The sequence below is a fragment of the Capricornis sumatraensis genome, chromosome 20 (assembly GCF_032405125.1).
Source record: "Capricornis sumatraensis isolate serow.1 chromosome 20, serow.2, whole genome shotgun sequence".
Classification (NCBI taxonomy): domain Eukaryota; kingdom Metazoa; phylum Chordata; class Mammalia; order Artiodactyla; family Bovidae; genus Capricornis; species Capricornis sumatraensis.
In genome coordinates this window covers 63,277,462-63,291,307 of record NC_091088.1, presented here as the reverse complement: position 1 = coordinate 63,291,307, position 13,846 = coordinate 63,277,462, and the positions used below count along the sequence as shown (strand labels likewise).

Below are 13,846 nucleotides of genomic sequence, written 5' to 3'. Positions count from 1 at the left end.
TTATGAGTAATCCTCTTATATAACTTAATAAAAATGTCTTCTTTTATTTTCTATTTTTTCCTTTTGAAAATATTTATTCCTAAATAGTTTAGACTTCATGTGAAATCCCAAGATTATGCACAGATTTCATGTACATTGTTTTTGCAGATTCCCTTAAGTGGTAGTATTTTACCACATTTGCTTTATCGTAATCTGTCATTTTACACACACACACACACACACACACACACACACACGTACATATTGCTTTCCTGAACTCTTGACCCCTAATAATGACCCTTTATAAATACATAATTGTGTATTTCCTAGAAACAGGTAATTTAAAAAACATAAAATAGTTATCAAAATCAGAATATTACTACTTATACAGAACTATTGCCCAATCTAGAGTTTCCTCAAATTTTACTAATTATATCACTCATTTTTATAATAATAATAAAAACAACCTTTTTCTGGACCTTTACTTGCTATGTTGTTCATTCTGCTATGAGTACTCTGGCTTTCATCTAGCTGTCAGGGTTTGCTAATTATAACTCAACTTCTTTAGGCAAGAAACTATATGGATGCAATCAAAATGCAATGGATACTTGTCAACCACTCACAACCATGCCTTGGAGAACTCACGCAGGAAATAATTCCCACGGATGCCATGATTATAAGGGAACCTTTCCCAGTGAGTTAAAGCTGGTTACTCATCAGGACACTCCCACAGGAGAAAACCAATACAGATGCAGTCGATGTCAGAAAGCCTTCATTACAAAGTCAGCACTTGCCTACCATCAGAAGACCCGACACAGAGAAGGAAAGTCCCACAGATGCAGCAAATGTGGGAAGGCTTTTCCTTGGAAGTCAAAGCTCAGCTTACATCAGAGGACTCACTCAGGAGAAAGACCCTTCAGATGTGGAGTTTGTGATAAAGCCTTCATGGTGAAAGCACATCTCACTGTACATCAGAGAACTCACACGGGAGAGAAGCCATACAAATGCTCCGATTGTGAGAAAGCCTTCTCAAAAAAGGCTCAGCTCCTGATTCATCAGCGAATCCACACAGGAGAGAGACCGTATGGATGTAGTGAGTGTCAGCAAGCCTTCATCCAGAAGTCAGATCTCAGCGATCATAAGAAAAGTCATCACGCAGCAGAGAAATCCCACGAATGCAGTGAATGTGGGAAGATTCTGTCCTCTAAGTCAACTCTCATTGTACATCAGAGAACCCATACTGGCGAGAAGCCCTTCAAATGCAGTGCATGTGATAGAGCCTTCACGTCAAAGGCACATCTCGTTATCCACGAGAGAGTTCATACAGGAGAGAGACCATATGAATGCTCAAACTGTGAGAAGGCCTTCTCCACTAAGGCATATCTCATGATCCATCAGCGAATTCACACAGGAGAGAGACCTTATGGATGCAGTGAATGTCCACAGGCTTTCATCCAGAAGTCAGGTCTCACTAACCATCTAAAAAATTGTCATGCTAAAGTGAAATTGTGTGAATGCCCCGAATGTGGGAAGGTTCTGTCGTGTAAGTCAACACTCATTATACATCAGAGAACCCACACAGGTGAAAAACCATTCAAATGCAGTGTGTGTGATAAGGCTTTCACAGCCAAGTCCTATCTCACTGTACATCAGAGAATTCATACAGGAGAGAAACCATATGAATGCCCCCATTGTAAGAAAGCGTTTACTACTCTGTCAGCTCTTATCAGTCACCGGAGAACTCACACAGGAGAGAGGCCCTATGGATGCAACGAATGTCAGAAAGCCTTCTTTCGGAAATCAGTGCTTGCTAATCATCAGCGAACTCAGCATAGAGGAAAATACTGTGCACAGTGACTGTGAGAATGTGACAGAGCTCTTTCTATTAACCTTATCTACTCACAGAACTCACACAGGATGGAAATGCCGTAAGTGTTCTCATTATACAGACTGCTCTGGAACTCCTTAATAGGAAAGAAACCTTGTACATGGAATGAAAGTTTTACATCTTCCATCTGAAGACATTCACCTTGTTATACCTTAGGGATCTTGCCAAAAAAAGAAACATAAGGTCAGCGAGAATGACCTTTTCTGGTGGTGCAGTGGTATAAAGAATCTGCCTGCCAACGCAGGAAATGCAGCTTTGATCCCTGGATCGGGAGGATCCCCTGGAGTAGTAAAAGGCAACCCACTCCAGTATTCTGGCCTAGTGAATTCTGTGGGCAGAGGAGCCTGGCAGGCTACAGTCCATGGGGTCACATAGAGTCAGACATGACTGAGCATGTAATGTAGTATAAAGGCAACGATTGTCAAAAGACTTTGAAAGTCACAGGCTATGCATCTAAGAGGCAGCCCATGTGGGTGCAGGGAAAGTGGGAAATTTTTCTTTTTCAAGTCATGTTGGTTATACATTAGGGTATTCATTCAGAAGAGGGACCCTGCAGTTGCAGTGAATACAAGCAAGCTAAGAAAAGTCACATCTCATTGTACATAAAAATGGAAGTTTCAGGAATGTTTTGATAATGACAGTATCCCCTAGAAAAGTCAAAACTCTTTGATCATCTTGTACAGGAGAGAGATCCTATGGATGTGGTGGATGTGGTAGTCTTCCCACATCAACATGATGTCAGATCTTCCGTACGTCAACAAACTCAGAGAGGAGGAGAGCCTTACTAATGTAGTAAACGTAGTACCTCCTTAATGTAGGTGATCTCCTTGGACTGCAAGGAGATCAAACCAGTCAATCCTAAAGGAAACCAACACATAATACTCATCAGAAGGACTTATACTGAAGCCGAAGCTCCAGTTCTTTGGCCAACTGATTCAAAGAATGACTCATAAGAAAAGACCCTGATGCTGGGACAGATTGAGGGCAGGAGGACAAGGGGGTGACAGTGGATGAAAAGGTTGGATGGCATCACTGACTCAATGGACATGAGTTTGAGCAAGCTCTGGGAGATAGTGGAAGACAGGGAAGCCTGGCATGCTGCAGTCCATGGGGTCACAAAGAGTCAAATACGACTTAGCAAGTGAACAATGACCCAGGAATTCCACTCTTGGATATATACCCAATAAAGTTGAAAACAGATAATTAAATACTTACATAAGAATATTCATAGCAGCACACTGTTCACAAAAACCAGAGGGTGGAAACAACCCAGATGCCCATCAGTGGCTAAATGGGTAAACAAAATACATGTATATATGTAATAGAGTATTAATCACTCATACAAGTGAACTATCGATACATATTATAAAATGAATAAGCCTTAGAAATAGTCAAGTGAACTATCGATACATATTATAAAATGAATAAGCCTTAGAAACAGTACACTGAGTGAAAGAAACCAAACCCAAAATACCACGCATTAGGACTTTGCTGGTGGTCTGCTAGTTAAGACTGCACTTCCAATGCAGGAAGCATGAGTTTGGTCCCTGGATGGGGAACTAAGATCCCACATGCCACCCAACTGAAAAAAAAAAAAAAAAATCACATATTTCTATAAAATGTTCAGAATGCATAAATCTATAGAGACAAAAGAGTTTCCCTGGTGGCTCAGTGGTAAAGAATCACTTGCCAATTCAGAGAAGATCCCCTGAAGTGGCAGCCCACTCCAGTATTCTTACCTGGAAAATCCCATGGACAGATGAGCCTGGCGGCCTACAGTCCATGGTGTCTCAAAAGAGACACGACTGAGTGACTAAACAACAACATAGAGGCATAAAGGAAATTGGTGGTTACCAGGACCTGGGGGGAATGGGGAATAGAGACTGAGTGATTAATGGCTCCAGAGTTTTCTTTTAGAATGATGAAAATGCTTTGGAATTAGATACAGGTGGTGATTGCATAACATTCTCAGTGTAGTAAATGCTCAGTGAATAGTTTGAAATGGTTAACTATATTTTGTGAATTTTTACATCAATAAAAAAATATTTGAGAAGAATAACATTGCAAGAACCTGGAAAATCCCATGGACAGATGAGCCTGGCAGCCTACAGTCCTGCTCTTGGGCATCTGGTTGTTTCCACCCTCTGATTTTTATTTGCACTCAAAATGCAAATAGTCATTTTTTGTTGTCCAGTGGGTAAGTCATGTCTGACTCTTTGCAACCCTATGGTCACACCAGGCTTCCCTGTCCTTCACTATCTCCCAGAGTTTGCTCAAATTCATGTCCATTGAGTCAGTGATGATGCTTACAGGAAAAAAAAAAAGAAACCAAAAACCCTGCACAGCAAAACCAGTGTAAATATACAACCTTTAACTTAATAGATATTAGCTACCAAAACTTTATAGCTAACATCATATTTAATGATGAAATTTTGAAGATATTCTCTAGTTATTCACCAGTGAGGTACACAAATCTGCTGTCTCTATTCCTGCTAAACACTGCTAGAGGTCTTAACCACCATAGCATGACAATAATAACAACTAATGGGTTTAAAAATTGGAAACAAAATTGTCATTATTTGCAGATGATTTGATTGCCTATGTGGAGAGATTAGAACCCATAGACAACCATGTAGAAAAAGAGAGTCCACTGCATAGCACAGGGAACTATATTCAATATTCTGTGATAAATCATATTGGGAAAGAGTATAAAAAAGAATGTATGGGTATAACTGAGTTATTTTGCTGTACAGCAGAAATTAACATGGTAAATCAACTATTGGGAGAGAAGTGAGGACAGAAAATAAAAGGTAATGTATGAACATGGGTCTGATCATTTTAGTCTAGGGAGCAAGCTAGATATCATCTAAGCTGACATAAAAAAAATAGAAGACAAGTACATGTCAATGAAAAATTAGTCAATCTAAGGAAAATTTTATTCGAGCTCAATTGAGAATTATAACCCAGGAACAGCCTTTCAGAAAGTTCCAAAACCTGTTCTACCTGTTGGAAGTCAAAACACACATATTTTCTGAGACAGATGGCTGTACGTTAAATGGCATACTGTTGACAGTTTACACACCCCAGATCTAAGCATCATTGTGGTCCCTTACAAGGTCAAGAAGGAGTGTTAAGGAGTTGTCTTGATTCTGGGAGGATGTTGCTCTTAATGGTTGAGCCAGTATTTCTCTTGATGGGGGAGTTTTGGTCGATGCCTAATGTAGGTACACAAGGCACAGTGGGGGATGAGGGAAGGCCACTGGACAGGAAAAATTTTTTATGTTTAAATTTTTCCGGGAATTCCCTGGTGGTCCAGTGGTGAGGACTGCATGCTCTCACTGTCAAGGGCTGGAGTTTGATCCCTGCTTGGGGAACTAAAATCCCATAAGGCTCATGGCACAGCCAAAAAATAATAATATAAAAAAACACATATTTCTTGTCTTAGCATAAAGTGTGAATTTTATTTCACATACACATAAAATGGAAAAAGAAACATGAAGACAAGTGTACAGTTAACCCTGGGCAGTGGAAGGAAAAAAAGAGGAAGTGGAACTATATGAATTATATCATTACATAGAAGAGGCACTCAACAAGTTAGTGTGGAAGCAGTTTCAACAGTGATTGGGTCACTTGTGTTGACTTGGCCCCAAGATGGTTCAAAAAGACAGATCTGGGCACGAAAGGTGGAGGGACTAGCAGGAGTAATCAGGGCTCCTGCAAGTGAGAATAAGATCCAGCCAGAGCCTTCCCAGCAATCCAGCACCTCAGACACAGCTTGTGTCCTTAATGGTGACACACTATTAGCCAAATGCAAGTTCATGCGCTTGACACACTGTGAAACCAAACAACCTGAAATGTGAAAGTTTGGAGCAGGGAAGATTGTATTGCAGGGCTATGAAGGAGACAGGTGCTTCGTGCTCAAAAAAGCCCTGGCTCCTGGAAGGGTTTCGGCAAAGCCCTTTTAAAGGCAAGGAGTGGGAGGGGCATGGTTAGTTATCACTGACTTCTTGGTGTGAGTATCCTTGCTTTTTGCAGCTGTTGTCCACATAGGTCAGTTCACTTTGTTCCTGTAAACCTCCAGCAAGACAAAGATTATTGTCTCTTCTGCAACTTTTTATATGAATTGTTTTTTTTTTAACAAGGGGAGTAAAATATATAGATCTTTCATTTCTTTTTAAATATTTCATTCTTGCTTCCTATTTAAATGTTGCTAGTGGACAACAGAAAGTGTCTGACATTGAGTCTACACCAAAGGAGTACCATTGTTCATTTCTGCTTCAGTTCAGTTCATTTCAGTCGCTCAGTCGTGTCTGACTCTTTGCAACCCTATGGACCGCAGCACGCCACGTCCATCACCAACTCCTGGAGTTTACTCAGACTCATGTCCATTGAATCAGTGATCCCACCCAACCATCTCATCCTCTGTTGTCCCTTCTCCCACCTTCAATCTTTCCCAGTATCAGGGTCTTTTCCAATGAGTCAGTTCTTCGCATCAGGTGGCCAAAATATTGGAGTTTCAGCTTCAACATCAGTCCTTTCAATGAATATTCAGGACTGATTTCCTCTAGGATAAACTAGTCAGATCTCCTTGCAGTCCAAGGGACTCTCAAGAGAGTGAGATTCAAGTGAGATTAAATTTTAAAAAAAGGTTGGAGCACTTTATGAAGCAACCATTGATTTTTTAAAAACATTTAAAAAATAATATACGTATTTATTTTTGACTGCATTAGGTCTTCACTGCTTTGTGCAGGCTTTCCCTAGTTGCAGAGAGTGGGAACTACTCTCAAGTGCGGCACATGGGCTTCTCATTGCGGTGGCTTCTCTTGTTGCAGAGCACAGGCTTAATGGTCAGAGTCTTGAGGATGGGCTGTCCTATATATTTCAGGTTTTAGGCAACATTCTTTTGCAAAATGTGCATTATGACTAAGGACAGACAACAGCACAACGTTTAGGAAGAAACAGATCTAATACGGAGTCAGATTTACTCTTCCCTCTTACAACGCCACAGCTCAGAGTCCAACATGAACATGACAGGTCTCATCTCTGTGACCCTGGTTTGCAGGGGAGGGGAGGGAGGGCTGGGGGGGGGAGGGGGCACGGGGTCAGGATTTGAGGATCCACTTTGCCTTCCCAGCACAGCGCTGAATGCCCTGTCTGTCCTGCACTCCCTTGGACACACAGGATTCACTGCAGTGGGGGCAGGAAAATGTTGCCCTCAGCTGCACCTGCTTTTAATTAGTTCTGTCTTAATCCCCAGGAACTGCGGATGCCGACTTGTCTTGGGACTAACACTGACAGCTTCTTTGCAGATGTACCTCGGTCCCTCTGCAGAAGTTGTCAGTGCCTTGCAAGTGCCAGGGTAATTGCAACTCTTTAGGTGGGGAGATGAACTCAGGGGATCTCAAGACACATAGCTACCATGGCTTGCACGGCACATATTTACTGACAGCCACAGTCCTGCTACCTGTTCCAGCAGCAGTGATCTACCCTGGTGAGTGTGTCCTTACAACTCAGACTCCAACAAGGTGAGAGAGACAGTGTCCAGGAGGAGAGGGCATCTGGGGAACTGGGTAGGACAGTGGCTTTTCCCCCTTGTGTCTCAGGACAGCTTTGTCTCAGCTGGACTCCTTTCTGGGCTGAGAGAGTGACGGGGCAAGTGTAACAGCAGAGACCCCAGAGCAGGCAGGGGAGGGCAGTGGGTACTCAGCTGGAAGGGGGATGGGCGTTGCCCAGGCTGTGCCCAGCCTAAGAGTAAGGGTTGCTTTTCTTCCTCCTGCTCTTGCCCCTTAAGATTGGAGATGAGATTTTCCATTAACCCAAACCACTCAGCGCTGGACCCAGAGTTGAGACTTCTGATGTCTAGAGTTCAGGGTTAACATGTAGACTCTTGAGCCGTGGCCCCTGTTCTCTGCACACATGTGGGCACTCACACTCACACTGCTCCACTATTGCCTCACAGACTGATTCCACAATCTGGAAGGACCTGGAGAAATGGACGGGCGTGGGACCTAGTGGGGTTGTAATGTCATACATGTTTTTCTTTGCCACCAAAAGGCACAGCTTCAAAGCAACACTGAGTAAGAGCCCAGTCTTACTCAGGGGGTGGGAGCAGCTTATCTTCAATTCCTGGCTCTGCCTCTTACAATCTCAGGGACCGGGGACTCCTGACAGCAAGTCTCAGCCTCCCAGCCAGTGAGCCGGGATTAGGACAGTATCACTCTGAATAGTGAGCAGGGTGGCTGAATGTTTAAGAGAGTGACAGGCAGGTGCACAGCAAGTCTCTGGTAAATGGTGGTCATGGTGGTCTCACCTGCATGATGTTAGAGCCAATATTTTGCAGCTAGACAGACACTGCAACAACTCATTAAATTTCACCCCATCTCAGTGATTCTGTGTTGATTTCCCAATTCCATCTGATGGTGTTTTGGAGATTTTGTGGGATGGATCTGAATGACTTGGTGTATTTGTGTGTGTGAGACAGAGACAGAGACAGAAAGACTGCCTAGACCATGCCTGCATTTACCAACCTACCAGTGATTTAATCCTAAGATACTTAGGAAAAATAAGGCAGTACATCCAAATATGATGTCTTAATCAGTAAAGAAGGCTATTGATTTGTTTAGGAGTTTCTTCTTAGCAAAGATTTCCATAGTAGAGAAGAATAACCCCTTTACAACACAGATCAGTGCTTTTCTTTCTTTTTTTCTTTTTTTGCTTTAGCTTTGTGAAAGTGCCTCTTATACCTTAAAAGGCAGGACTGGGGTCGGAGAGGGGACTGCTTTTTAAAAAAATGTATTGAAGTGTGGTTGATATACAGTATTAATGTCTGCTGTACTGCAAAGTGACTGTTATATACGTGTGTATATAACTTTATAAATTATTTTTCGTGATGGTTTATCACAGGATATTAAATTTAGTTCTCTGTGCTATACAGTAGCATAAACAACAAGGAAGGACAAAAAACTGCCTTTGGGAATTCCCTGTCCAGTGGTTAAGATTCAGCACTTTCACTGCCAGGGCCCTGATTCAGTACCTGATTGGGTGACTAAGACCCTGCAAGCCGAGTGGTGCAGCGGAAAAAAAAAAAAATGCCTTCTTAAAATCAGCTAGTAGGATTTGAATTACCCACTGATTCACTTAATATATTGAGTAAACTTTAGTAGCAAAGGAGAAACCAATCTGGCTTCAAGACTAAAGAATGAATTTATTTTTTAAAAAATCAGAAGTACATACCTTGAGTCACAATTTACTGGAACTGAGTGACCTTGAGAATGTTAAAAAAAGCCTCTCTGGCTCATTTTCCATCCATGTAAAATAGGATAATATTCATCGGATAATGATCTTTGGCACTGAACATTCAATATTAACTTATAAGGGCCTATTCTTGGCCCTATGTTCAAAAGCTCATCAATAAATTGTATCTCCTGGTATATTCTCTGAATGGACTGTGAGCTGCTTATTGGGAAGTGAGTTAAAAATACAGAAATTGGGGCTTTCCTTGTGATTCAGTGGTAAAGAATCTGCCTGCCAATGCTGGAGACATAGGTTTGATCCCTGATCTGGGAAGATCTTGCATGCCACAGAGCAACTAAGAAGCCTGTGCATATTAAATTTTAAAAAAAGAAATACAGAAGTTGGTGAAAAGAGAAAGTGAAAGTCGCTCAGTCGTGTCCAGCTCTTTAGGACTCCATGGTCTATACAGTCCATGGAATTCTCCAGGCCAGAATACTGGAGTGGGTAGCTGTTCCCTTCTCCAGGGGATCTTCCCAAGCCTGTGATCGATTCCAGGTTTCCTACATTGCAGGTGGATTCTTTACCAGCTGAGCTACAGGGAGGGTACAGAAATTGGTAGCTCTGTTAATTACTTCTGTCTTCCTAATCACTTCCAATTCTTCTACCTCTCAAAGAATTCCCCTTTGGGTGAGTAGGCCTCTTCTAAGGCCATTCTGGGAGGGATTGGGGGCAGAAGGAGAAGGGGACGACCGAGGATGAGATGGCTGGATGGCATCACGGACTCGATGGACGTGAGTCTGAGTGAACTCCAGGAGTTGGTGATGGACAGGGAGGCCTGGCGTACTGCGATTCATGGGGTCGCAAAGAGTCGGACACGACTGAGCGACTGAACTGAACTGAACTGAAGGCCATTCTTCCTTTTTTTTTAAACAACTGTCTTCATGTCGGTCTCCTTGAAGATTCAGGGTTTATTTCCAGTGCTCTTATAGCTGGCAGCTTTCTCAAATGTCACAGTCCCTGACTCCAAAGAGCAAGTCTAACCATGCCTGACTCACCAGTGCTTGACCTGATCTTCAGAATTCCATTTTCGTTTTCATATTTATTTCTGCCCAATGCTTGCCCCTGTGGCACTTGGAACACTCAAGACTTTTTTTCCCCTTGTCCTTGCTGTCAGTTTATTTTTTTTTTCCATAAAGAGAAACCCCTGAAGCACCAAGCATCCAGCGGAAAAGGCAAAATCAAGAGACATCTTGAGTCCTATTGCAGAAACTTACCATCTGTAGTAAAGCGGGTAAAGACAAGATCCCTAGAACCTGCAGTTCTAGAAGTGTGCTGGACTGCAGCACGCTATGGTGGACTGTTTGCTGTCTGGCCCCTTGCAAGCACATTCCGGGGGTCAGCCAGAGTCTTGGAGAGACGTGCTGGTTAAGATTTATGGTCACACTTTTCTGGCTCTCTTTTTTTCTTCCTTTTTTTTTAAGAATTTTTTTTTTTTTTTTTTTACTTTGCACCCTCTGTGGTTATCCTGTCGTTTGGTTCTTTAGACCAGTAGGATTATGGGGAATCTATTTGGGCTTAAGGCATGATACTAGCTACAGCCTGCCCTCAGGAAGAGTCATTTAAAAAAAGAAAAAGGAAACTCATGCTTCTTCCAAGTGTCATCCCAGCAGGATTTGCCTGCTGTTGTTCACTCTTTAGTGAACTACTTCTGTTGTTTTTTAGTCACTCAGTTGTGTCCAACTCTTTTGCGATCCCATGGACTGTAGCCTGCCAGGCTCATCTGTCCGTGGGATTTCCCAGGCGAGAATACTGGAGTGGGTTGCCATTTCCTTTTCCAGGGGATCTTCCCAACCCAGGGATCTAACCCACATCTCCTGCATTGGCAGATGGTTCTTCACCACTGCGCCACCAGGGAAGCTGAACTAACTATAGATACTCATTTAAAAATATAAATAATATAACATAAAGAAAGAAATGTATGTATATATGTATCTTTTGTCCAGGGTCTATGATTGTTATTTGTAGAATTTGCCCAACTGTTAACAGAAGCAGAAACTGTTCTTTGTCTTTTATTTTACTTACAGTGTTTCATGAAAACTTTCTTCTTTTTAACCTTTATATAGTTGATTTTATCAATATTTTATTGTCTTTTGATATTCAGTCGTAGTTAGCCTTTCCCTATGTCTGGGTCATAGAGGAATTCACCTATAGTCTTTTATACACAATATATCGAGGGCTCCATTTTAAAAGATTTTGATCTTTCATCTGTTCTACTGCTCAGTTTGTCCATCTTTATGTGAGTATGGGCTTCCCAGGTAGCACAGTGGTAAGGAGCCCACCTGCAATATAAGATATATATACTATATATATTATATAATTATATATATTATATTATACGTACATTATATGAAAAGTGAAAGTCAGTCAGTCATGTCTGACTCTTTGTGACCCCATGGAATATACAGTCCATGGAATTCTCCAGGCTAGAATATTGGAGTGGGTAGCTGTTCCCTTCTCCAGGGGGTCTTCCTAACCCAGGGATTGAACCCAGGTCTCCCGCATTGCAGGTGGATTCTTTACCAGCTGAGCCACCAGGGAAGCCTGTATATTATATATATGTTATATTGTATTTTTTAACAAATATACAGTTAGTTCAGCTTCCCTAGTGGCTCAGTGGTGAAGAACTACCACCAATGCAGGAGATGTGGGTTAGATTCCTAGGTCGGAAAGATCCCCTGGAGAAGGAAATGGCAACCCATCCAGTATTCTTGTCTGGGAAATCCCATGAACAGAGGAGACTGGTGGGCTATGGTCCTTGGAGTTCCAAAGAATTGGACATGACTGAGCACACACACACAAACATGCGAGTACAACCCTTTTAATTACAGAGATTTTGAATTATGTTTTAACAACTGCTAGAACTACTCCATAGCCCATCACACTTCTTTTATGCTCTTCCTACCTAATCTTGCATGTTACTTTCTATGTAATTTAAAAAACCAACTCATTTGGTTCCAGAAAAAAAGCTTGTTGTTATTTTTACTAGGTCCATTAAATTTTTAAATTATCTTAGAGAGAACTGATGTCTTTAGAATGTTTAGAAAGCATGGAATGTCCTTTCACTTGACTTTGATATTTTCTTTGATATTATATTGACTTTGATATTACTTTGATATTTTCTTTGATATTATATTGACTTTGATATTACTTTGGTATTTTCTTTGATATTATATTGACTTTGATATTTGATATTTTCTGTTTTTGTTAAGTTTATCCCTAAAAAATTATAAATCTTCATTGGTTTTGTAAATAAAATTTCTCTTCCATTACATAATCTAACTGATTGTTATATGTGTATATGACTCATATATTAATTTTAAAGCTTTCTACCTTCCAAATTTTATTATTTATCTGTTTATTCATGGGGCTTGGGGGAATCTTAGTTCCCTGACCAGGGATTGAATCCAGGCCCTCCACAATGGGCAGTGAGAGGACAGAGACCTAACCACTGGACTGCCAGGGAATTCCCATAAATTATTTTATTAGTTGAATTAGTTTCAACATAGATTCTCTAGGGTTTTCATGCTATACCATCATATCATACGCAAAAATAATTTTGCTTCTTTTAAAATGCTTACGCTTATTTGTTTTCTGTTGTGTAATTATATTGACTTGCACTTAGAGGACAATATGAATTACTAATTGAAATACCATTCCTCCTTGCTTTGTTCTGGCAATATTTCCCCTTCAGTAAAGTGCTAATATATAAATTCATAATTATGCCAAGGAGGTATCCATAAACTCCTATATCCTAGAGTGGTTTAAAAAAAAAAATGATGTGGTTGATTTTTGTCAAAGGCTTTTTTAACATCAATGAAGATAGTCATATGAATTTTCTCCTTAGATATATCAAGTGGATTTTATAATATCAAGATATATATATATATATATGGTGAATTTCGGTAATAAAATTCCTTGCATTCCTTGTCTCACATGGCCACAGTATATTTTCTTAGTGTCAGGTTTTCAGTATGATTTTTTTTCCCCTTTGGTCCATGTTTTATGAGAGAGAATGTCTTAAATTTCTAAACATAAGTGGCACATTTAGTCCTATACTTATTATTACTGATTGCAAACACAGGCACACTTTTTGTGTGAACGGGTGTGAAAGAATGCACACCTAAAATATACGATTATCTCAGGGGAGAGAGGAATAAGACTAGAAATGAGAGACAGAGGACACAGATTAACTTTTTCCTGTCTATATCTTTGTAATTATTTTATTCCTTAATAGGATATGCACAGGAACAGGAACGTCGCTCAGTCGTGTCTGACTCTTTGTGGCCCCATGGATTGTAGCCTACCAGGCTCCTCTGTCCATGGGATTTTCCAGGCAATAGTACTGGAGTGGATTGCCATTTCCTTCTGCAGCAGATCTTCCTGACCCAGGGATCGAACCTGGGTCTCCCGCATTGTAGACAGACGCTTTAACCTCTCCCACCTTATTTAAGGTTTCAGGGAAGAATACATAACAGTGAACTATTGGGTAGCACAGTGAGATGACATCTGTTACTGCCCTTTAGCCTCATATAATTTGATCATGTATTTCCCATCATTTCTCCATTGTACTCTTTCCCCCTCTCTGTAACTGCAGGGACATTGTGATGGTTCTAATAAGAAGGATCATACAGAGTACTGTCGAGAGCTTCCCTGACTGCCCCGTGCTGTTGCTGCCTCAGCATCTGT

General features: G+C 41.1%; 1 protein-coding gene across 1 annotated transcript; it reads left to right on the top strand.

The window, feature by feature from the left end:
* The first annotated feature begins 606 nt into the window (after positions 1-606).
* LOC138096886 (zinc finger protein 84-like) lies at positions 607-1,836 on the top strand. The gene is made up of 2 exons (XM_068993133.1): positions 607-1,456; positions 1,544-1,836. Exons 1-2 carry the CDS (start codon positions 607-609, stop codon positions 1,834-1,836), a joined length of 1,143 nt encoding a protein of 380 aa, XP_068849234.1.
* Positions 1,837-13,846: the final 12,010 nt, after the last annotated feature.